The 26,412-nt window shown below is 35.8% G+C and overlaps 1 protein-coding gene across 2 annotated transcripts in view; it reads left to right on the plus strand.

Annotated features, from left to right (window-relative positions):
• The window catches only part of LOC104883980 (probable protein phosphatase 2C 62), a 39,345-nt gene extending 13,295 nt beyond the window's left edge, over positions 1–26,050 (plus strand). For both annotated transcript variants that reach the window (XM_010668561.4, XM_010668562.4), the window contains 10 exons: positions 1,027–1,081; positions 4,977–5,062; positions 5,706–5,772; positions 14,806–14,918; positions 15,544–15,619; positions 21,681–21,765; positions 22,963–23,129; positions 24,383–24,526; positions 24,686–24,814; positions 25,502–26,050. In XM_010668561.4, the coding sequence (XP_010666863.2) occupies positions 1,027–1,081; positions 4,977–5,062; positions 5,706–5,772; positions 14,806–14,918; positions 15,544–15,619; positions 21,681–21,765; positions 22,963–23,129; positions 24,383–24,526; positions 24,686–24,814; positions 25,502–25,663 (1,084 nt within the window). In that variant the 3' untranslated portion in view covers positions 25,664–26,050. The remainder of the gene's footprint in view (positions 1–1,026; positions 1,082–4,976; positions 5,063–5,705; positions 5,773–14,805; positions 14,919–15,543; positions 15,620–21,680; positions 21,766–22,962; positions 23,130–24,382; positions 24,527–24,685; positions 24,815–25,501) is intronic.
• The last annotated feature ends 362 nt before the right edge of the window (positions 26,051–26,412 follow it).

The following is a 26,412-nucleotide window of genomic DNA, read 5'->3' on the forward strand; positions in this document are numbered from 1 at the left end:
AAGCTGCTGTAAATTATGTCAAGAAGAATTTTTTTGTTGATCTATCCTTTTCTTTTTATCTTTGACACTTTCCTAGTTGTTTGTGAAAAGTTGGATACAACCTCATTCTGCCAAATATGTTCTTGAGCCATGGAAAAGAAGGATAATGAAGGGTTGAATTACCAAAGTGTGCAGGACAGTTTAGTTGACATTTTGATAGTTGAAATGAAAAGATATATTTTTACTGGAGGTTGCTTGAATCCAGAGTTCCGAGGATGGAGTCAAGTGCTGGGTTTTTAGTGGCAATAATCTCTTGCTCGTGGAGATATATTTTTTGATGCTAAAACAAGGACATGACATTTTGGCTTTAGTTGTCCTTTTGTACATGGGATAAATCCCCTTCCTGTCTTTCTCAATAATTTCTTTATTGGTTTTCTGTTTTCCCCCCAAAAATGTATCCCTAGTGGAGCTTTTTGGTGTTATATGAAATGTAATGGGCTAAAGTGAACTATCTTAAATTATATAAGAAATAAGATAAAGAGCCTTAACTCACATTGTACATTTTGCAGTTTATGGGGAAAAATTATGAATCTGAAAGATAAAGTGGATGCAATAGACATCTTATCTGAGTATGGCATTAGTATGTAGGCACGTCTCATATTTGGTCAATCATCCATAAAAGCTTCTACTTAGCTGCAAAAATCTTCTTTTATTGTATTCCGAGTTTCCGACACCCTTTTTTTTTGTCAATAGCATTTTCTTAAAAAGCCTCTGGTTAGTTGTCGCGACCTACTTGTTTTTATCTGGCGAGGAACTATTTGCCATTAGATACTTTTTACGCAACTATAAGTAATATACTTCTAGATGGTCTTTTGAACCGAAGAAAGGTTTTTGCTATTTGTTCATTGAATATGTAAAAGATACATATATGATAATTGATCATAGATTATGGATTATAGGTGGTTGTATGCTTGATTTTCCTAGCTATCTTCTTACATACTTCTTTCTTGTTCCCCGCCCCCCCCTTTCCGAACAAAAAATCAACAGTTTGAACACTGAAGATGTGTCATTGGATGCTGCATCATTGTCACTCTCTTCTGAGGTATGGCATTACTACGAGCTACCTATATGTGTTCATTTATTCTGTACATTCGGACTGCAGTAACTCATAGGGATCCTATAGTTTGTTTGAGATGTCATAAACAAACTTTCTTTCCCTAGTTATTACTGGGCTGATCCACTGGGTATATATTTTTCATCTGTTGTGGACTTGTGGACAAGTAATCCTCTTTAGTGAATCATTTGAAAGAAAGAAAATAAATTAGTGCCAAGTTCACTTTATATCAATTGAGCAAAATTCTTTCCTACATGTACACTATCACATATTTGTCCTGTAACTGCAGCAAAGTACCAGACGGATATGCTAATTGTACCCTATTGTTAGTTAGTGTAATTAAAATAAACAAAAAGTTAGGTTACCAATAAAATAGAGTCCCTTTAGTTGGATTGACATCATCATTTGACAACAAATCATTGAATCTCAAAGAAAGTACTGAACCGTTATGTTAGACTAGCCTTATATGCACGCTATGCGTGCAAAATCTTTAGTTAAATTAAATTAATTGCGTGATTACATCTAGTATTAATTTGTAGAAGAATTATTTACAAAGTTTTCCTAAAGAAAAACATATTCATAGTGCAACAATGTAATAACAAAGAGAGTAAGTGAAAATCTATTATATTATGTTTCAATTGTGTAATTTGCTTTCGTGGTGCCTGCTTAACCACGTACACTCCTTTGCCCAGTCGCATGCCACACATAACTAACAGTATAAGAATGATCTGGATTGAACTCTCGCATCAGTGGAGGTAAGATCCAAGAAAAGGCTTTGTATCCAAGTTTTGAGAATATTTTTTCCATCACCCGAGTGCGTCCATTTGGTTGCATTAGCGCAAACAATTGTACATTTAGTTTTTCTGTTAAATATGAATTTCAAAATTAGAGGAGTATTTAAATGCAATGCGGGCTAGTTTGTAATAGATGGAGAACATGTTCAAGATTAATTTTATGTCCGTAGTTCGGCTGCTTGGGCATCTCAAAATGCGTTGTGCAAGGTCATGAACTCATGAAAGATATCAGTTTATCATATTCACTAAATCGTGGTTATTTGATAATAGAGATTATATAAGATTGAGAACTATACCTTGGAATGGTTACAAAATTCATAAGATTGCAAGACTCACATTTAAGAACTCCTTAAAAAATGTCAAACTTTTTGAGACAATGATGGTATATATGATATTATCAACATGCTCAAGACGACATGAATTGGTAATAACTAAGTTATTTATTCATGTATAGGTTGATTCATGTAGAGTTTCAAAACATGAATAGTAAGGGTTTAATTATTCACTTTTTTTACGGCATGAAAGGTAGCTAATTGGATATGAGGAGCATTACATGAATAAATTGGTATTTTAAATGCTCATCGGATCCGATTAGCTACCTTTCATGCCCTGAGGATATTGAATAAATTAAACTCTTACTCTTCATTTTTTAAAAACTTTATATGAATCAAATTATACATGAATTAATAACTTTGATTCATTTTGCGGGTACAATATCCGAGTTATTGTCAATGCATGTCGTCTTGAGCATGTTGACAATATCATATATGAAGCATGTTATTGTTGTCTCAAAAAGGTTACATTATTCAAGGAGCCCCTAAATGTGAGTCTTACAATTATATGAATGTTGTAACCATCCCAATGTATAGTTCTCAATCTCATATAATCTCTATTATCAAACAACCAAGATTTAATGAATATGATAAACTGATATCTTATCTTATTAACCGATTATTGGTTTGACTTACAATATGTGAGAGAAGTGGTACTTTAAAAGTCACAAGACTTCATGATTTGCAGCACATTTTTGGATGCGCTACGGACATAAAATTAATACTTCAACATGTTTTCTATCTATTACAAACTATCCCACATTGCATTTAAATACTCTTTTAATTTCGAAGCCCATATTTAATAGAAAAAATAAATGTACAACTGTTTGCGTACTCGAGTCTGGAAAAAATATTCTCAAAACTTGGATACAAAACCTTTTCTTGGATCTTACCTCCACCGATGCAAGAGTTCAATCTAGATCATTCTTATTCTGCTAGCTATGTACTGCATGTCGAGTGGCAGAGGAGTGCATGTGGTTAAGCAAGCACCATGAAGGCAAATTATGCAATTGGAACATAATATATTAGATTTTCATTTAATCTTTTTGTTGTTACATAGTTGCACTATGAATATGTTTTTCTTTAGGAAAACTTTGTAAATATTTTCTATAAATTAATATTAGATATAATCACGCAAATAATTTAATTTTAATAACGATTTCGCATGCATAGCGTGCATATAAGGCTAGTTGTGTTAAATAGGCAGAGTGTAACCATCTATTCTAACTAGTAATAGCTCATAGATACTAATTAATTCATGGGAAAATTTTCTATTAATTATTAATTGTATGTCCGTTGCAACTAAGATGGACTAATAATAGTTTAAAACGGTGTTGTTACGTAGCTATCGGAAATACACATGCCAAGTTAATGCATGGGTACAGGGTACAACCAAGACACATTTAAAGTTCAAGGGTACTACTTAGGAAGTTTTAAAATCTAGGGTACGACATAGAATTCCTAAAAAACATGTGGGTACCCAATAGAAAAACCCAATTAAATTCTAGTGTATGTTTATTAGTACCATATCCATGTGACTCTATGAAGCTTGCAAGTTAAACTCTCTGCTATGTTACATAAGGGCCATCATGCAACGGATCCATGTGACTCTATCAAGCATGGAATCAAAACTCCTCTTTTACATTACTAATGGTCATCATGCAACTGACTTTGAACTTGTTATTCTGCAAATTGCTGTTACATATTGCCACGACATATATCACGTCCTTAATGATGTTGAAAAATGTCAAAAAGCAAATTACATACTAAGCATTAAATAAGTTGTCTATAACAGATTGATTATAATGCAAAATGGTTAAGAGAAAATTGCACATACTCACAAAAGTTTTAGTGTAGATCATCAAACATTTGTGTTTTTTTACGGAGCTACTTTCTTTTCACGCATCCTCAAAACCAAAATTGATACGAGTAGTAGCAAGTAAAACTGCATAAGCAAATCTATATTCGAATATTGAAACAGATGAAAAAGGTACCAAAATTTTAGTTATTAAGCACATTCTTTTGCCAACATAATTGACCTTGTAATAAGGCAGTGAAGGTTGTGTAGTGGACGACATTGAACTAAAGATGGATGAGCTACATAGAACTGATTAACACTTGATTTGGAGTATCTCTCTCATCCACCGCATCATCCATATCAAAGATTGATAAGCATCAGTACATTTGTTTTTATATATAAATATTTACTGTGTACTAGTGTGTATGTGTGTTACTTTATGTACAAACCTGATCATATAATTGTTTCAAATCACATTTAGGAAACCAGGGAAGAAATTCAATTGCTTATTGAATAATATTGGACGCATTGACCTACCTAAATTGTTGATTGTTATCTTGACACATTAGCTAGATTAGAAAAAAGAAAAACAAAGACACGTACAATGACAAATAATAGTTTGATATAGAATGTTGTGAATGCCTTTGTATGGAATATAACTATATAGGGGAGCTTACCCTTGGTTTTTTTTTTTTTTGAAGATCTCTTTTGCGACAATAGTTATACATGAATTGATCACTAATAGAATTTATCACTGGTAAAGCTATGTGTTTTGACTTCACCAGCCTAGCAGGATACATACTGAACTTCTTCTGCTGTATGTTCTACTTTTTGTGAACAAGATCCCTGTACAGTTGTTGTTCACTTCTTTTGAAGAGTCAAAAATCTAAAAGACAATTGTTTTAGGAGAGTGTTGTTTTTGGTTTTTCTCTAAAATATCCTTGGATATGTTCATTTAGGTAAATGGTGCTTTCCCTCCTATGGTCTCACACTCAGTTGAGGATCAATATTGTAGTGATACTTCACTTGAAGCTGGTCTTGACAGGTGAACTTATGCACTCATTTCCCTTGAAACTCCTTGAATCAATATACCACCTTTACAAATTATCCACAAATTATAGCATGTTTCTGATTTTATGTTGATTCATTCATTGTTTGGGGGAGTGTAATTGGTGTTGTCTTGTGTAGTATTTTAAAATTTACCTTCTATGTTTGCCTAACACCTTTGCGTATAGTACACTCCACAATTTCTCTTTAACTTTGTCTTTAGCCAGGCTTGTTCACATGCAGCTGTTAAAAAGAATAAAGCTCTTTTATCAATTTTGTGTGTGTATGTCCTAATCTTGGTTTACAATGAATTTATAGTTTAATTTTGAATTTCAGTTGTATATAAGAACCATAAGGAAATCTCGTTGTTCTGTTTGATAAAACCTTTTTTTGCCCCTCTTTCGTGGGAAAACTATTTTAGGATTATGTATTATCTTAGATTACTAATAGAAATAGATGTGTATATCATTTCAGAATTCTATGAGGGATATGTCTATCTAATGAATATTGTCTGCCTTTACTCCTCTCGGTATATTATAGATGATACTCCTATATTACTCAGAAAAGTAATCTACATATGGTTGCATGCTCGTCGATTCCTGATTATTTTGTGTGCTTGCATCCCATAAAAATTTAAACAGCATGCCGATCTCGATCGTTGCAAATTTTTTGACACCAGCTGCTGGATCCTCGCAGGATCCCTCAGAGGTATGTTTAAACTTACAACCTTTACTTTGGGAGGTGGGGATGGGGAAAGGGGTAGGGGGATAACTAGTGATGGGACTTACTTTAAGCCAGCCGTTAGATATCGCTTTTCTCTTTTGTAAATTTTTGCAGATTTTGATCACTATGCAAGTCAATTTCATCCGACTGGCTTATATTTGTAGCTCTTCCTGTTTGAGGGAGAACAGTTTTTGTTAATGAGAAACATTTAAAAGTAAATTAGATGAGGATGAGGAGTTCTCTAATAAGTAGTTGGAAAAAGCTGGAGTTTGATCTGAATTTATGTTATTGAAGATAAACTTGGAAGATCCCCTGTGATTAGAATAGATTTATAGTATAATACGGAATAACTAATAAAGACTGCTATGTCGTGGAAAGATTCATGACCCTTACTTTAGATTATCTTAACATTACTCTTGAAAGAAAAATATCCACCGAGTGGCCAAATACTCAGATTTCTGGGAAATTTTACCCTCTTGTTTCCTCTAAGCAACCATAGGTGACTTGGGATTGCATTAGTATGAAGTTATGAACACACACATGACACATTGCATTTCCAGAATCTTGAACAATCTGTTTCATGGTAAAGCTTTAAATTTTTTATGCAAAGAAAGGACTATCCGAGCCTCACAAGTATTAAAGCACAAACCATTCACTTAAGAGGGATATGCATACCATTTAAAATAATTGTGTAGTTTCTCTAGATAAGTTTTCTGCCCAAATGTATTCTCCTTCATTCCAAATCACTTTGGAAATAGGAAAAGATAGAGGACGTGGCATTTTTCACAACTCTTTATCAAGGGAAAAACAGAAAATAAAGTAAAAGATTATCTTCAAGTTTCAACTATAGGAGAATCCACAGTGGACAAGTCCTTAACAAAGGCAGCAAAGTATGCTCTGTCATTAGGGGATCCTTCTAAAGTGAAATCACCAAGAAAGAACACCATTTTCTGTAACCAGGATTTTTGATATGGAGGAATCATATGGATTAAAGAGGTAAAAAAAAAGAGACATCAGAAGAGTTGTTCTCCATTCAATGATTTGTGTAGACAGTAAAAATCAATCTTTTCCCTCTTCCTGACTTTATATCTGACCTAGGAGAAACACAAAACAAATATGTGGGATAAAGATCATAAAATATAGAATTGGAGGCAGAAATTTCTGCTAGAGCATCCAAACTTCCACGTCCACACTCCACAGTTGCTATTTAAACTAGCCTACCTTTTACCCAAAGTCTTAAGTCCGCACTGGCTATATAAACGTGTTTACCTTTTAACGCCAATCACTTGGTTCGGGTCTTTTCTACTTGCATGCTTTCAGATGTCCTTTATCAGTTTCCCTTTCCTTCTCCTTCTGCAACTTGAACATCCTTGGATAGATATTTTAGGTGACTTCATAATGGATCTTGTTGAAAGACATTTTCTATCACCATATGGAGCTAATGGTGAATTAGAAAGACCATAAAACTAGAAGGCATGATGTCATTTACACAGACCGAGGCTATGCTAGGTCATATAATTTTTTTTCTTATGTTCAAGTATTTGTTAAAGTATCCATTACAAAGATCGACTTTGGAATACTTCTATCCAGGCAAATTAAGCATGTCCTTTAGTAAAGAAGTTTAAAAATCCATAATTCCTAACATCAAACTACTTCTTGAATGGTTTTCTTAAGTCGTCATTTACACACAACACGTAAACAATTTGGCTCTATCACTCTTGAAATGGTAGAATTGGGTTTTGAAATTCTTAACCCATTCCTAGATTAAGTATTCATGCAATAACCTAGTTGACTCCGGAATTTAGTTATTAGTTTGCGAATCAGATTCAGTACTCGCAGTTTTACAAAGAAAATGTAATTCAATCACACTCTAGCTTATACATGGGTAGGTGTTTGTTACTTTGTTATTTATAGAGAAGTAACATGTTTTGTTTCATACTAGGTTTAGGAAACTCGATCATACAAGCAATCCGTCCCACATTAATCAATATACTTTGACTTGTACATAGTTTTAGGAGTTTTATTTGACTTCTTATTTATTGTTGGTAGTTGATAGCGGGAAATTTTTTTATTGAAGTTGGTGGATTGTGGATCCTCAACTTTTTAAAAGATGAGTGTGAGTGTTTCTTTATAATTTTTTGTGCCCCTCATGAAACGAGAGAAATAAGGTACTCTTGTTAAATTAGGTTCAATTTCAGTCACCTTTCTCATTCATCGACAAAATATATTTATACAAGTTAAGTAGAGAGTCATACCTAATCACAGATTAGGAATAACAATCCTATTCCTAATACATATCATCTATAGAGTCCTAACATCCTCCCTCAAGTTGGAACATGCAAACTGCTAACGCCCAACTTGTACAACAAAAATTCAAATTGAGTCCTACGAAGTGCTTTAGTAAAAATGTCTACCAACTGAAACTTAGTAGGAACATATGACGGACTCACTATCAGCCTCAATATGTTTAGTACGTTCATGAAAGATTGGATTGCTGACAATATATAACGCATATTGACAATCACAATATAATTTCATCTCATCCGTGCAGGATGCTGAACTCTAAGATCACCTAATAATTGCTTTAAGCCACTTTAATCCACACACAATAGGAGCGAAGAACGATATTCTGACAATGTAGGCTGCTTCTTAGTTTTCTAGAGAATATCCAAACAATACAAACCACCCACTCAAGGATCTACGAGTAATAGGACAACTGGCTTATTAGAATCACACCACCCTTCGCCTCAGAACGAAATAATATGCCCGGACAACGGAGGCTGCGTAAACTGTGACAAAATGTAAACAGAATATGCGAGACACCACCCTTCGCCTCAGAACGAAATAATATGCCCGGACAACGGAGGCTGCATAAACTATGACAAAATGTAAACAGAATATGCGAGATCAGGCCTAGTAACAGCAGTGTCTATCAATCTGCGATACTTTTCTACATCATCAATTAAAGGACCATCAGCCAAAGCGAGCTGATGATGCTGTTCCATGGGAAATTCGGCAAGCTTGGCACCAAGTAAGCCGGTCTCAGATATAATATCTAAGGCATACTTTCGTTGACTCCTATGTTACCTGGACTCGGCTAGGAGTGTCGAGTTTGGGTACGGATCCGAGTGTCGGGTACGGCACTTCCAAAAAATCAAGACACAGGGACTTTGTCCGGATTTTGGACACGGGTACGAGTATGGCAAAATTAATATTCTATAATATAAAATTCAATAATTAATCCGGTAATTCAGATTTTATAATTGTCTATTTGTAATATACTAATAAAATTAAGGTATATGTTTAAAAACAAAAAGAAAAACAACCTAGCCATAGGCTAAGAAGAACAAGAATGATTTTAAAAAAAACAGAACACAAGAAGGAAAAGAGAGAAAGAAAAAAAAAAGAAAAAAGAAAAAAAAAAGAAGATATGTCACATGAAAACAGAACAGAAGGAGAAAAAGAAAAGGAAAAGAAAAAAAGAAAAGAAAAAGAGTCACGTGGACTCATAAAGAAAAAGGAAAAGAAAAACAAAGAGAAGTTGAGGCGAGAAGTTCGAAGAGAGAGAAGAAGAGAAAAGTGAAGAAAGGCTACAACAGTAAACATACCGGCGAGTTCGAAGCTCCGGCGGCGAGTTCGAAGCTCCGGCAGCGAGTTTGAAGCTCCGGTCGTCGAGTCAAGGTGAGTTATCGCCTTTTCCTTTCCTCCTCTTCTTCTTTTCTTCTCTTCTCCTCTTCGAACTCTAGGGTTTGAGAATCTAGGGTTTAGAGCCGCCGTGTCCGAGTGAACTTTGCCGGATCCGACACGTATTTCGTACCGGTGTCGGTGTCGTGTCGTACCGACACCGGTATATGGCAAAATTTGCCGAGTCCGGGTAACAGAGGTTGACTCATAAATATTCCCTCAGGACCCCTAACAATCTCCAATTCTAAGATATAATATCTAAGGCATACTTTCGTTGACTCATAAATATTCCCTCATGACCCCTAACAATCTCCAATTCTAGAAAATATTTTAAAGCACCCAAATCCTTCATTTTAATACATTTTCCAAGATAAGCTTTGAAATACAGCAAAGCTTATAATCATATCATCAACATATATAAGAACATTCGTCAAAGTGAACAAGGAATAGTCAGAATAAGACAACTTAAACTCAATAGGCTTTCAAAGCAGAGGCCAACTTGGCAAACCAACACCTAGGTGCCTCCAGACCATACATCAATTGTTTCATCAAGTACACCATATTAGTATTCCCCTCCTAAAAACCACGAGGACTTGTCATATACTCCCTTCGTCCCAGAATACTCTTGACACTTATCAAGGCACGTAGTTTTAGATGATAAGTTGTTTGGTTATCAATTGTTATTTTATTGAAAAGTAGATGTGATAGGAGTTAGTAGTTAGTAAAAGTAGTATTATTTTATTTTAAGGAGAGAGAATGTGGGTCATGGTCAGAGTTGGTATGTAATAAGAGCGGTATTATTTTATTTGGAGGAGAGAGAGTGTGAGCCAATAGTTAAAAGATACAATGATCTAAAATAATAGTGGGTTATATCTCAAAATATAAGTGTAAAGAGTATTCTGGGACAGATAAAAAAGGAAAGAGTATTCTAGGACAGAGGGAGTATAATTCTTCCTCCATATCACCATGTAAAAGTACATTATGCACATTCATCTGATGAATATCCTATTTTTTTCACAGCTACAATAGCCAGGATAGTATGAACCGTTAGTCATTTTTGCTACAGGGCCAAAAGTTCTATTATAATAAAAATTTTCCACCTGATGGTGACCAAATATAACCAATATGGCCTTCAATTTCTGCTACTTTCCGTGCTCGTTATATTTTTCTCTATACACCCACTCACCCCCTACGGCCTTCTTGTCGGGTGGAAGAGGTTGTAACTCCCAAGTATCCTGATCCTCCAAAGCTTTTATCTCTGCACCCATGGCCTTACGTCACCCTTTATGCTTTATAGCTTCTTTAAAAGACTACGGAGGGTTCCCTGCAGTTATAGCTGCTAGATATCTACGATGTTTGTCAGAAAACTTTTCACAACTAACATAGTGTGTAATAGGGTAGGGAGTACGCAAGCAGATGGACTTTTCTTTTTCACTATAGTATGAGTCACATAATCTTGCAATTTCTTATTCGGGATTTTCATATGTCTGTCCCGACCCATGTCTGCAACACCATCCTCTAAACTCCCTCTGTGGCCATCAACGCCCTCTTCACGAGGCGACCTACCATCTGGGGCCACGCGAGGTGCCATAACACGAGGCTCCTCAGCCTCAGCAACTAACTCACAAGACTTCCGAGCCTCGTCAATCCTCTCGGTCACTCCTCTCTCTGCGCCAAGACCCCCTTTAATGCCTGGAGAACTGCAACAAATGGCATAGGCATCTCCTCATCACAATATTCATCCACGTACCCCGACATTGGATTCTCTCAAAGGTTCAGACACATCAAAAGGAAATTTGTGTTCAATGAACTTTACATTACAGGAAACAAAATTTTTCTTGGTTTCTAAGTCATATAATTTCCATCCTTTCTAAGTGTAAGAATATCCTACAAAAACACATCTAAGACTCCTACTAGCAAATTTATCACCTCCATGATTTAAATTATAAGCATACCACAAGCAACCGAAAATTTTGATATCTGTCATCGTAGGGGGCTTGCCAAACAAACACTTAAGGGGTAAAATCAAGCACTAGAGTACGGGTTCGATTTATTAAAAGACAGGTCGCCTTAACACAACCCCCCCAAAACTTCAAAGGTAGATTAGCCTGAAATCGAAATGCACGTGCGACATTTAATATATGTTGATGTTTGCGTTCACCCCTCCCATTTTGTTGTGGGGTTTTAACATATGAAGTTTCAAAGATTATCCCTTGTTTCACAAAATAGGGGCGTAGAAAATTAAACTCTGTGCTATTATCACTCCTAACACGTTTGATTCTTTGATTAAATTGTCTTTCCACCAATGCCACAAAAATGCAGAAACATGATTTCAACTTCCAGTTTATTATATAATAAATAAGTCCAAACAGTTCGGGAAAAATGATCAACTATTGTTGAAAATTATGAAGCACCACATGAAGACTTATCACTCCTAGCTCTACTATCACTCCTATTAGCTCTACTATCACTTGAAAAACTAATTCTAGGTTGATGGGCACGAAAATAGACATCACACCCATCCTTATTGCCTCTAATAATAGAGGGACCCATACAAGGTAAATGTCGCAAAACTTTATCCGAAGGATGACCCAAATGCTTATGCCATATATCCATCGATGCCATGCCATCAACAACCATTATATTTACCTTTGGAACTCCTCGAGAAAAGAAAATTCCATCTTTTCGTTCACCCGCTCCAATCAACGTTCTCGTTCTGCGATGCTGGAAGACACATAATGTTTTACTGAATTGGACAATACAATTTGCAGAATCCAATAATTGGGGAACATAAATCAAGTTACAATCAAGATTAGGCATAAATAGAACATTAGTAATTTTCAAGTTTTTAGGAAGAATCACATCTCCCTCATGTGTAGCATCTGTAGTACTTCCATCGAGCAATCCGACTTGACAACCATTAATTCTTCGGGGCTCACACAAGTGAGAGAACGTGCCGATGACATGATGAGTGGCACCGATATCCAAAATCCATAAGAATTCACCGGTGATCCTATTTGTAGGTTGACGGAGATTCAATAAATTTAACAAAGTTTGCCATTGTTTTGGTGTAATCCCCACAAGACCCGCGACATCAGCGGTTGGCCACATCTCGACCCGTTGGAGGGGCAAAGACCCATGGCTTTTTTTATTGTACAAAAATTCAAGAAAGCAAAAGTATTTGGCTTCCTAATTGGGTTGGACGCTATTACGTCCTTCTTGAAACTTTAGCACTTTCTCTCTCCTCTTTAATCTCCTTTAAGAGCAACTCCAATGGTGAACATTAGGGACTTGCTAGCAAATAAATAAAAAGTTAAGCAATTAGCCCAACCATTGGAATGAGTAGCTAGAATTTCATTTGCTAGCCAATGTAGCTTAACTAAGCCAAGTGGCTTGAGCTAAAATTGTGGGCCCATGTGGGAATTTTGGTGAACAATTTCTATACTCTTCTTTGAAAAAAAAACTATCTTACTTCAAGTGGGACCTACTCATATTGGCTAACCATTGGGGGAGTTTTGGCTTAAAGTGGAATTAGTTAGAAAAATCTATGTGGCACTCTAAGCCAATTTTCATTTTGCTCTACCATTGGAGTTGCTCTAACTTCTTCATCTTTGCTTTTTATTCTTTTTCCTTTTAATTCGAATACTCTGTGCTACTACCTTCATCATCTCCTTCAACTCCACGTTGTATCTTTCCAAATCAACGGTCGCAAAGTTATCTGCACGCAATTCTTCTTGATCGAGCGGCATGGATTCTGCAGTTGTTCAATTTATGTTGATTAATGCGAACTGTGCGCTCGCGATTGGATCTGAATTTGCAATGAATTTTGTGATCATTTGTCGGTCAATCATCACCATGTGGGGTTTGGAAATCAATTTCGCTGGGTTGAAGATTTGTGGTGAAAAAATTTTGGGGTTTAGAAGTCGGTTTGTTGGGTTCAGATTTTCGAATTTTGGGTTTTTTTTCTTCTGATTTTCGAAAAAACTTTATAGGTTTTAGGTTCTTATTCTTTGGATCTTGACACCATGTTAAATTAGGTTCAATTTCAGTTACCTTTCTCATTCATCGACAGAATATATTTATACAAGTTAAGTAGAGAGTCCTACTTCATCACACATCAGAAATAACAATCCTATTCTTAATACATATCATTTATGGAGTCCTAACAACTCTGGTTCATTTTTTTTTAAGTTTGGTGAAGTGTGATATGGTTTGACCCATTCTTTGTTCTGCAAATTGCAATCTGATTTAATCTTTTTTTCTGGTCTAGTTTTATTTCTAAGGTATGTTATGAACTTTACTAGAATTATTTAAGACTAATATAATTGATATTATGGTTTTTTCACCAAGTATCCCGAGTTTTCAGAAAATTCACCAGGTACCCTCACACTTTTCAAAATTCAACAAGTACCCTCAATTTTAGGGTAATTCATCAAAATGGCCTTAATGACTAACGACGATTAACTCCGTTAGTCATTAACCATTTAACCCTAATTAACCTACCTAAACTCTAACCCTAACCCTAATGTCCTAACTCCTAACCCACCACCACCATCACCCAACCCACACCACCTCCCGCCACCTCATCCCTGTAGCCGCCACACACTCCCCTGCAGCCCCCACCCCAACCCACGCACTCCCCTGCTAGCACGCTACTAAGCCCACGCACCCCCTGCCCGCACCGCCACCAACCCCAGGCACCCCTACGGCAGCACCGCCAAGTCGCCAACAACCCCACGCACTCCCTTGCTAGCACCGCCACTAACCCCATGCCCCCTGCCAGCACCGCCACCAACCTCACATACCCCCCTACCAGCACCGCCACCAACCTCACATACCCCCCTACCAGCAACAGCAGCACAGGGGGAAAACAGCAGCACAGGGGCTGCAGCCTGCCGGGGTTGGGGGCTGCTCGTGGGGGAGGGGTAGGGCTGGAGGGGTGGGTGGGGTGGGTGGGGGGAAATGGTGGTGGTTGTGTGGTTAGGGTTAGGGGGTTAGGAGGTTAGGGATATTAGAGGGGTTAATTAGGGTTAGAAGGATAAATTAGGGTGAATTTTGAAAAGTGCGACGGTATCTAGTGAATTTTCTGAAACTCGGGGCTACTTGGTGAAAAAACCGTTGATATTATTATTATTACAGAACTAGTGAGTTATTATATCTTTGTCCTTAGAAAGGACTAATTCGTATTTGTTGTCTACAACTCTTAAGGACATCTCTCCTCTAATAAATATAATTGTTGCTTAAGACCAAAGAATTGCACGGGACAATAGAAAAGAAAGGCTGCCTCTCCATTTATTTTTGCTTCTAATTAAACTTGATGTGTTTCTCCTTCAGGTTGATGACGCAACACTTGGCATTCCTCTATCTGATGGTGACCTTAGTGGTATTTATGTAGCAGCTGCTCCCGTTACATCAGGGATGACTTCAGCAGAAAGTATTCTTGACAGGTGGACTCTCCCACCTTTTTTCGCAGACATTTATAGTGTTTGCGTGAATTAGAGCAACCTCACAAATTTGCCTCAGAGTCCTGTTTCATGTAGTTCTCTGTTATGATGTTCTGTGGATAGATGTTGTCCCGGTATGTTTTGGTTTATTAAATACGAGGTCCTATGTGCCTGCCTGGACTCAATTCCTCCTAACTCTTGTTCTTGGGCTCTTAATACAGCCACTTTGTTCATATTAAAGCATGCATGGAAGATGTTTTGATGGGAAATGCTGTACGACAAAGATTTTTCTCTTTGATCATTAAAAATAGACTAAAGGTTTTTGATTTGAAAGAGTGGAAGGGGGGAGTGGGAGGTAATACTTCTTGATCAAATTATTAAAGAGGTTTTGTTGGACAGTACTGTCTAGTGTCTTTCACCTCATCGTTGTTTACAATAAACTATACAACATTCCTTCGTTCTTTACTATAGAGTTTAAGCTGTTGGCTAGAATAGATAATCTATTGGGTCATGGTTTCTACATATGGCTTATAACTTATCTGTGCATGTGGCATCAACTTGCTTATGCTATAAACATCATCTAATGATGCTTTTTTTTTTTTTTGCTCCCATCACTGGAAAATTTCAGTCTGAAAGAAGTGGAAACCTCAGCTCCTGCATTTTTTATTTCATCGGCTGCTGCATCAATGGCAGATTCTCTTGAGGTATGGATAATATCATTTGGTTATCTTCTTTAAACCGTTGGAGATCTAAGAGATGGCATCAGGGGATTGACACCAAATTTATTTTTCTTAATTTCAATTCATGTGAAAGATTGACTTGTTCAATTATTCTGTGATTCATATTCTACCTAAGCCAATATAAATTTTTCGTTTCACATCAACAAGTGACCAGGGGTTTCTCTGTAATGAAACGAATATCATGCGAGTATCATTATAGACATAACTTAGATAAGCTTGAAAATGCTGCCACAGAAAACACACAACTCTATCCCAGAAAGCCTCCCAATTGAAAACTCAGCCCAGAAAATCTGATTACTCCTTTTGAACTGCAATACTTATGGGACAGTTCAGGACGTTGTCAGTTATCAACCTTTCCTTCGTTATGGTTCCGAAAGTTTAACTATTGTACTGCAATTCTCCATGAGAGACTCAGCATAGTCATCTGATTCCTTTAATGTAATTTATCTTATTCTACAGAATTAGCATGAAATATTGGCACCCAGACTTCTCATTACCAACATACAAGTTTTGTATACTAGCAGATGAACACTTATTGAGCCTTTGTATTTGCAAATTATAATTAGAGTCTGATTAAACACACTTTCCACATAAACACCTTATTCCTAGGATCATTCGGTTTCCTACATTAATGAAGAGTGGAGAAGAAATAGCGAAGGCATGGTTATTAGTTGTTATTAAAGCTGCCGTGAGAGGAACCTCCAGAGAATCCTCTAACTAAACTATCTATTTCAGAGATTCGGAAAGAAAACCACTATCCAACACTCCCTGCAACTCTGTCAGACTCTATGAGCTCCTCTTCCACCACCATTCACAAGACATGTTTTGTTCAAATAGAAAATCCATGAAAACAATGATATTAGATCTAGGTGTCATCTTGGCGCCCATTGTACAAGTTCTTTAGCTTACTGCGGCCGCGATATAAGGCCACACACCATATGCTTTGTCACAAAAGTGGTTCATTAAACTGTTATAACGGACGTGAGAGAGAAACAAATTATGAATGCAAAAAACGATAAAAACAGACAACAGATATATGTGGTTCACCAATTTGGCTACATCCACGGCAGAGAGAGGGAGAATATTTTATTATGTGAGGAAAACCAGATTACAGAAAGAAAATAGGCTAATTCGTAGTCTAAAACCCTAAGATATAAATAACCTATTTATACCCACAACAGAAAACGCGTTTCCGCATTACCCCCGACTCGCCCGATCCGCGCCCGCGGCCAACGCTCCCCATTTTCACAAACGTTCTGTCCGCCCGCGAGGTCGAGCCTGCGCCCGCGGGATTTCGGGCTGCTGTGCATAACGACGAACTCCTTAGCCCGCGGGATCGAGCCTGCGCCCGCGGGTTTTCGAGCTGCACTCTCACAACTTTTCTCTTGTGCATTTAAACGAGCATCTTCTAAGCACAACAATTCAAGGCATCTTTTACACAAACGGTATCGTAAGATTGCATCTGAGATTTGAAAATAACGAAATCCGCATACCTTCGTCTCCAAAAATCATGGATCCAAGGCAATATGCTATTTAAAGAGGTGATTAAGATTAAAGCTTGCAACTTTCTCTCACGTTAGGTTTCGGGTTCTCAAAATATCTAAAACCCAAAATTTTATAAAATTTAGGATAATTTCATAATTAGCCAATTCATTTAGTGTGGTGTCGGTTTGTGGGTTAGAAGATAACAATCATATATGTTGTGTCGGTTACAGATGTTGTCATGTCTGAGATTGTCATCTCTAGTTAAGATGAGGGAAAGAAATAAAAAATGCATGTACCCTGAAATAAACTTTCTTGTTTTGCCCGCAAAACCTTACCCTGTATATGATAAAATAAAGAGCCTTTCTAAGAAGTAAAATAAAAAATGATTTCTAAGGACAGGAATGATTGCAACAACGTTATGTGCACTCATCTAAAAATCCACAATTGTGCAACAATTTTATGTGGGCATGGGTGGCATACATCTCTGGGCATGCTCTTGCCTATTGGCACAAGTAGTCATACCTTTCTAAGTTGAGTCCAATATTTCTTCCTTTGCTGTCTTTGACATTCATGTCCTATTTCAAATAATTCTCAAACTCAAGAGGCAGCTAGTCTTTTGAGTTTGAGATTCACCCCAACCCAAGAAAAAGGGATAGAGACAAAGCTTGCAGTTGATAGGATCTTTGCCGACTTAGGCTATGTTCAGTTCACCTTATTTTTACTTATTTCAGATCAAATTAGTTTAGATCACATCAATAAGTTCAAATTATTCTTATTTTGAAAAACTTATTATTATTGTTGTTATTATCATGATTATTATGATTACTAATGCTATTGTAGTTATTATTATTATTATTATTATTATTATTATTATTATTATTATTATTATTATTATTGTTATTATTATTATTGTCATTATTATTATTATTATTATTATTATTATTATTATTATTATTATTATTATTATTATCATCATCATCATTATTATCATCATCATCATCATCATCATCATCATCATTATTACAGTATACGATTACTATTACTATTAATATTATTATTTACTAGTACATTTGTTCAAAAGGATTATTAATATTGTCGTTGTACTCCCTCTATTTTTTTTTATCTTTCTCACTTGAAATCTTGGCACTATTCATACTTAGAGAGAATCTTCTCAATGTTTTTCAATTTATAAGAAAAAATATAGTCATGTGCGGTCTTGTTTGATTCGTTTCAATTAGTACATTATTAATATTCAATCGTTATAATTTATACTAATATATAATGAAAGATATTTAAGTTCAAAAATGTGCATTGGAAGACGTGCACAGAAAAGTGAGAATGATAAAAAAAAACAGAGGGAGTACTTATTAATTATTTATATTGGTAATTATTATAAATGTCGTTGCTATTATTATAAATGTCATTGATATCACTATTTTGAAGTTATTTGTGTTCAAGAAGAATAATGTTCTTTTGGCATTTGTACGTATTCTTTTTTATATTTGTTCTAATTAACAATTTTGATATGCGATGTTCTTTTTGATGTTGTACATGTAATGAACATGACAATATTATATGATTTTTTTAATACAATTTTGGCAGAATAATATAAAGTACTTCATCCGTCTCATAAAAGATGCAACATTGTTGTTAAAACGGATTCCTAGGCAAAATTGCCTAAGCATGTTTAAGTAGTATAAAGTGAAGTAGATTAATTGTAGTGGTCCCCATGTGAAGAGGAGGGAAAAAAAATTGTTGGAGATCACATATAAAGTGAAGTAGATTAGTGTACTTAAAACAAGTTAGTAAGGGTAAAATAGTAAAAGTATAAGGCAAAAGTTACTAAATAAGGAAAAAAAACATTGTTGCATCTATTTTGAAACACCCAAAAATGTACAATGTGACATCTATTATGAAAAGGAGGAAAATATATGTTACTAGTTTATATAAAACATGAGTAGCATGGGATAATCTAATAGTGTTGGCATCATGTTCAAAATTTTCCGAACAAGGAATTTTTGTTCATCTTTAAACAAAAAGTATTTTAATATATGTTCTTTTCATTACTACCTAAATTCTTATTATAAACGGACTTTAGACATGAACAATATGTTCTCTTTACCATGAACAATATTTTTTTTTTACCTAAAATATGTATTCTTTTATTTTTAATTCTATTTTCATATACTAGTGTGTTATTTTTCAAAAAAAAAAAGAAACTAATTATGCTATTATTATATTATATTATTATTTATATTATTTATATCTTTATTATATTATTATTATATTATATTATATTATTATTTATATTATTTATGTTTTTATTATATTATTTATTTATTATTATTATTATCATTATTATTATTATTATTATTATTATTAAAAGTTGTGCATAGTAATATAATGATAGTAATAGTAATATTAGTAACGAAATAAAACGTAATAATATATTTTTATAAAAGATAAGTTCAGACAGATCATATCATATCAGAAAAATTATGTTCAGATTAGATCAGATAAGCTTAGATCAGTAAAAGTAAGGTGAACTAAACATAGCTTTATTCTCTCTCTTCGGCATCTTATGTGTTTGACCCCTTCGAGGTCAACCACTTCCTTTTTCTCCCCAATACTATTCTTTACTATTTCTGCCAAAATGTTGGGGTGCGAGACAACTCTCTCTAAGGAACTCAGCAAAATAGCCCCGTAACATGGGGAGAAGGGGTGCCCCCTCACAGAGGGGGTCGAAGTGACCACGCCCGGGTGACTGTTTACCTATTGGCAGTAAGAATCACACCTGACATATGCCTCTGCCCTACAAAAGCACTCCTGTGAAATAGTGAGCAACAGCACACTAGATTAGACAAGATTCTTATAATTACTGAGTTGAAAATGCTAGAATTTGAAGGACTCTGGAATCTGGATCCTTAGTTATGTTCTCTTTATGTTTATGATGTACTGAAAAAAAATTATTTTGAAACTTTGTGTTACGTGTCAAAACTACCTTGAATCCTTGATATGCTTTCTCTAATTCTCTCTGATAATCTTATAATATAAATTTTGAAACTGAGTTTTGAATGTTAAAATAGGGTAATAAAATCCTGTGGTATTTGTATTCCTCTCTCAATTTTGAACTCATTAAGGGAAGACTCGTTCAATTTAGTGGAATGGAAAGGGAATGGAATCAAATAAGGAAAGTAATGGTAATATTAATTGTTACTTTTATGAATTGTTTGGTTCAACCAAGTGTTCGATCACTTATTGGAAACTTTTCTTTATTGTTGTTTGGCTAATTCAAGCTATGGAATCACAAAATATATTATCTAACAACTATCTGTAACATAGTATATGAGTTTGTAGATAAACACTGTCTGTAACACAGTAAATTGTGTTATCACTTTTTAAAGAAAATGTGAACCTGCAATAATTTATTGAATTAAAACGAGCGCTAAGAAAAGTACAAAAAGAGATCGTGTTGTTACTATAAAAACATTTTCACAAAGAGTATCCTGCTAGTCATCTATTAAGGGGAAAGTTAGACAATGCTATAACCTAAGATAACCAGGGGGAGTCAAACCATCAACAGTCCAAGATTCCTATGTGGCTAGTGGATGCATAGCATCATCTGGATATTTTTCACAAATATTCTATAGTCTAAAATTAGAAAAAAGAGAGAGACAATAGTGGAGAGAGACTATCCTCGGGAAAAAAAAGAGAGAAAAAGAGGAAATTGTGCGCAGGTAGAGAGATCGAAGAGGAGATAGAGTGAGGAATGAGGTGATGTGGGACTCCATCAGACCGAGCAAGAAAGCTTTTTCAGGGGATGAGGATTGAGGAGGGTAATGGGAACTATTACCTCTGTCTTAGGAGGAGTATCAATTTGGTGTTGGTTAACATCAATTAATGGAAAGGATTTACCTACTCTTCAAACCAAGTTAGCTATAACGGATACCCTCAACCGTTTCCGCTTCACACCCTTAAATTTTGCCAACCAAACATGTACAAACTCTTTATATGTCTATATGAATTACTCCGACTGAGTCAAACAGAAATCCTGTGTGACTCATCTGTTAAAATAAGGCAATGCTGATGCATCTACTAGAAACTTGTTAAGTTCGCTGCTTCTAAGTGAAAACATATTGTTTGGGGGAGTTATTATTTCCTTTTCTTTTGGTTGCGACATCCAGCTAACTGCATTTGCATAATAGAGAACTAGGAAACAGATTTTCAAATCTTTCGTGTACATTCAATTCAGTAACTATAGTCAAGCATAACAGTGTATGGATTGAAATGTTAAACTCAGTCACAGCAGGAATCTTGTGTGGCTAGTATGTTAAGATAAGGCAATACTGATTCGTCTACAAGAAAATGGTCAAGTTCTTTGGTTCTAAGTGAATATTTGTACTTTGGGGAATTCACTAATTCCTCTAGTTTGTTTCTAGTAGGACATGCAACTGCATTCTCATTATACAGATTTAAGAAACAGATCTTCAAGCCTTTAGTCTATGTTCAGTTCAGTAATTCAAACAATAATAATTGCCAGGCTTTGACAGGTGGAAAGGATGCCTATTTTGTTTTAGAGAACTGGTTTGGCGTGGCAGATGGAGTTGGTCAATGGTCACTTGCAGGTGACTATTCTAAATCCCACTAGTTATAGTACCATTACCATATCATTTTCTGGTTTGCCCATAATTGTTATTGGTTAATATTATATGAAAATATTATATTACTACATTGCTTCTTATGATACTTTGATTTTAGCGAGGTCAGGGGTGGTCAGACTTGTACCACCTTCTAACGAATTGTTAGGCTACACTTGATGCCGATGTGTTAGTGATAAACTTTATTGGGCCTGACACAACCCACGCCGGGGGAGAGTTTGACCACATACAAGGTTGGCAGGGTTTCATCCTAAAACCAATTGGTGATAGGTGGAGTAACCCACCAATCTATATGTTAGTCATTCTCTCTCTCCTTTAATGTGGGACAAGTACTATTTCCTAATTCAAATGTGGGTTATACTCTTAACACTCCAACTCACATGTGAGCCACTTTTAATCTTGCAATCTTGGATAGGTCACAACATCCTCTGGACTTCTAACATGAGGTCAACTGGACCCCTTCGTGGGGCCATCATAATTCTGTTGGGCTTACTTGGCCCGAAACAGATCTTCAACACCTTCTATTTTGCATTCATAATGGGTCAGAATTGTCCGCCTTGATACCATGATAAACTTCATTGGGCCTAACACAAGCCCACACCGGGGGAGAGTTTGACCACATACAAGGTTGGCAGGGTGCCATCCTAAAATCAATAGGTGATAGGTGCCCACCAATCTATATGTTAGTCATTCTCTCTCTCATTCTTTAATGTGGGACAAGTATTTCCTAATTCATATGTGGATTATACTCTTAACAGTTAGTTAGGCTAAAAATATGTGACAGAGGGTACGCTGTGAGACATTTAATTTAGCCTTCTGAGTTCTTACTAATTGCGTACTTCAATATTTGATTGCGAGGAGGGTTTTCATTGATGAATATAATCATCATTATCCAACATGCTTTATTGTGGTCCTGGATTTCTGCTTATACGACATTTAATCTTTTGATTTTGATTTGTACCATTATATACTACTAAAGCATGTCATCTTTTATGTTTTCTGATTGGGGTTCCTTCGTGTGTTTCTCTATTATGATGAGAGTTTATTACTTACTTCCCTAGCTCTGGATTGATTTTTCTGTGGTTGTAATTTATTTACTTGTCTGAAATGCATAATATTCTAATTATTTCTATTTTCTAATGAAGATTTTGCTTCTGTTACCAGGGGTTAATATGGGATTGTATGCTCATGAACTCATGCAAAACTGTGAAAAGCTACTCAAGAGCACGAGTGCTAAAGTGACAAACGTTAAAGAGCTTCTCCAGCAAAGTGCTGCAATGACACAATCTATTGGTTCGGCTAGGGTTTTGGTTGCTCATGTTTCTAGTCAGGTATCTCTTTATGGGCTCGTTTATTGCTTTTGACCCTACAATATCAAGAGGCTTGTCATGTTCCTCTCTTACAGGTTCGATCTTTCTTTGCACGTGAACAGTAAGTATGCTCTTAGCAAGGGTCCCTAATATGTATGGACCACAAATTTACTGAATCTATCTGGTGGTGTTGTCCTAGAAAACTGAATCTATTTGGTGGTGTTGTCCTAGATTTTTGAATAGAAAAGGATAGATATTCTTTTGTACTTCTTGTAGGTCAGATAAACTGTACCAACTTTTCGAACCCAATTTCTTTTTTCCACCATCCAACCTAGAAACCCACTATTTCAATCTGACCACCGGTCACCATCCAAAACATACCCCTCCTAATATCTCAACTTACCCTTGTAACTCTTACATACACACCCACCCCTCCACCCGATACCTGTCCACAACCCACGAACATTCTCAAGAATAATCAGCCACTGAAGAACATACAATTGTTCACTATGAAGAATGGCAATAAAAGAGGAAGCATGGCCTATTTGTTGATGGTGATGCGAAATGGGACGTTGACCCTCGTTGCCGATGCCAAGAAGAGGAACCTTGAGGAAAAAGGCAGATAAATTAAGAGGAAAGTTGAATCAGGAAGATGGTATATAGACATGGGTAGAGAAGGGGATTATAAGAAAGTAAAAAGTTATTTTTAGCTTTCACAGTCTCCTTTGACCGTCTTTTGTTATTTCTACATAAGGAATAATATAACCGTGCGAGATCTTGTTAGATTCATCTCAATATATTTTCAACATTATCAACTTTCAATTATTTCTACGTTGATGGGATTAAAGATAGTACATTGGCAAGCTTGCCTAGATACATACGTCAGATATTTTAAAATAAAGAAAGTATCTGTGACCAATTTTTATTTTAGCTTTAGGTTATTATATAAGTAAGTTATTATTTGTTATATAGATACATCAAAAGGAAAAGTAAAGTTATATATTCGGGGTTATACTCCGTTATCTCCTCTCGTTTTTATGAATCTTTAGTTCAGTTCAAAATTTGTAAATTCAACTCCCACACTCCCGGGTCTGCAATCTAATGTTGAACAGTATCAGTTAGTTATATGGATTATTCCAAGAAGTGTTAGCAGACATGTGAAGATTTTAATTGCAAGTCAGCATTCATATCTAGAAGCTAAGAGAATTTTGCTCTTATACTTATGCTTTCCTAACTGAGCGAAGTTGGTTAATTAACTTCGTTATTTTTATAAGGTCCTTCATGTGGCCAACATTGGGGACTCGGGGTTTGTCATAATCAGGAATGGGACCATCTTCATGAAATCTTCTCCCATGGTTCACGAATTCAGCTTTCCTTATGCAATTGGCTTGGGTGATGATTCAGTTGATGATGTTGAGGTACGCTTTGGTAGAAGGCTATTGTTAGCTACTCGGGATTCATGCACTTTAGTTCCATATAAACTAATGAGAAACTCATACAGCTATGTGGTCTTCTTGACTATTCCATTGAACATTGGACGTGATGAGAAAAACTGTTTGTTCTTATCTATGTTACAGGAATACCATATTGAACTAGAAGATGGTGATGTGATCGTAACAGCAACTGATGGCCTTTTTGATAATCTGTATGAAAAGGAAATTGCTTCCATAGTTTCCAAAGCTGTGGAAGCTGGAATGTATGTACAGGTGTGTACCTCAAGTGCTGTTAGCCTGTTTCAATTGTTTTTTTCAACTGATCATCAGAAAAAAAAAATTATATAAAAATATCATAAGCAAGACTCTTCTAAGTGACTTGTAAATAGACTACAAAACTTTTTTTCTTGAAACATTTCATGAAGGTAATGTTGACATCATTGTTTTAGGAAGGTAATTTAAAAGCACACTTCAAGGAAAATTATGGGCATGAGTGTTTTTCCTTCATCATTTGTCCGATACTGCTAATATAAACTTTGCTTCTCTTATTTGAAAGGATGCTTTTGGTTGATCTTGTCCTAGTTTTTTCTCCTTGTCAAAAACAAGGACAAAAAGAAAAGTTCACCGCTGTAGCAATTACATTCCACTTTTCTGCTAGATGATGACTTTGAATATGTTTCATGTTTTAATTACGCACATATTGTGAGAACACACTCTCTCTACCCCCCCCCCCTCCCCCTGAAATCCTCGGTCACAAAAAGGAAAAAGGGAAAAAGTGGAGAACCCAAATCTTGGTCGGAAATTCATATATTCGAGCATTTGCACATTTTATTCACCTGGAGATCAGCTCTCACCCCCTCAATTCATCAATCTGGCAGCTCTTCTGGCTTCTTTCTGTCCTGATAGCTGATTTTGCCCCTCAGTGATCAAATTTTAGTGTTTACACTCTTTTGTTTGCAGGAACTAGCTGAACTCTTGGTTTCGAAAGCGCAAGAAGTGGGAAAGTCGGAATCTGCAAGAAGTCCCTTTGCTGATGCAGCACAGGCAGCTGGACATCCTGGATACAGTGGCGGCAAGTTTGACCATGTGACTGTTATTGTGTCGCTTGTGCAAAAAAGATAAAAGTTTCCTTTCGGCCCCGCTTATCTTAAACTATTAGAAGTGTTGATCCGCAGAATTGCCCAGGAAGAAGGAAAAGAAAGGGGAAGCAGTGATATTGTATCTAAGCTCCCCACCCCCAACTTCCCTGTGTGTGCGCTTCAATAGTTAACACTTTGGATATCTATAATGCAAAGCATGTTTATATCTTTATATAGATAGTTTCACAGTACTGATAAATCTATACAAATATATTAAAAGGCGTGTGTGATAATGTATACACGCCATGTGGCACCCTTGTTAGTCCAATGTGTACATAAGTCATGTCAATTAACAAAAGTAAAATTAGCTTGCAACAAGTTTTGAATTCGTGACCTCTTGCTATAATAGATGACACAATTACCATATCAACCAACTTTTAATCATGTTTTAGATATTTACATTATTATATTTGTACCTTTTAAATGTTGAATTTTCCTTAATATATTTTAATGGAAATGGAAAAAATGTCTATCAAGTTTAGAAAACAGTATCAACCCGGAGCAACGCCCGAGCCTAGATACTAGTTTTCCCATTATATAGTGTACGTTCATTATATGGCGTGAAAATTTCTCATCAAGGACCTATTTCACTTCATAAAGGGATTATAACCTCAACTCCTTTTAACTCTGTCAAAGCAACAGTAGACATAGTATCAACTATTGATCTTTTTTTTTTTTTTTTTTGGCAGAGACAATAATGGAGCTATTCTTGCAGAGAGGAAATAGAGGTGA

Source organism: Beta vulgaris, chromosome 8 (genome assembly GCF_026745355.1).
Source record: "Beta vulgaris subsp. vulgaris cultivar EL10 chromosome 8, EL10.2, whole genome shotgun sequence".
NCBI classification, from domain to species: domain Eukaryota; kingdom Viridiplantae; phylum Streptophyta; class Magnoliopsida; order Caryophyllales; family Amaranthaceae; genus Beta; species Beta vulgaris.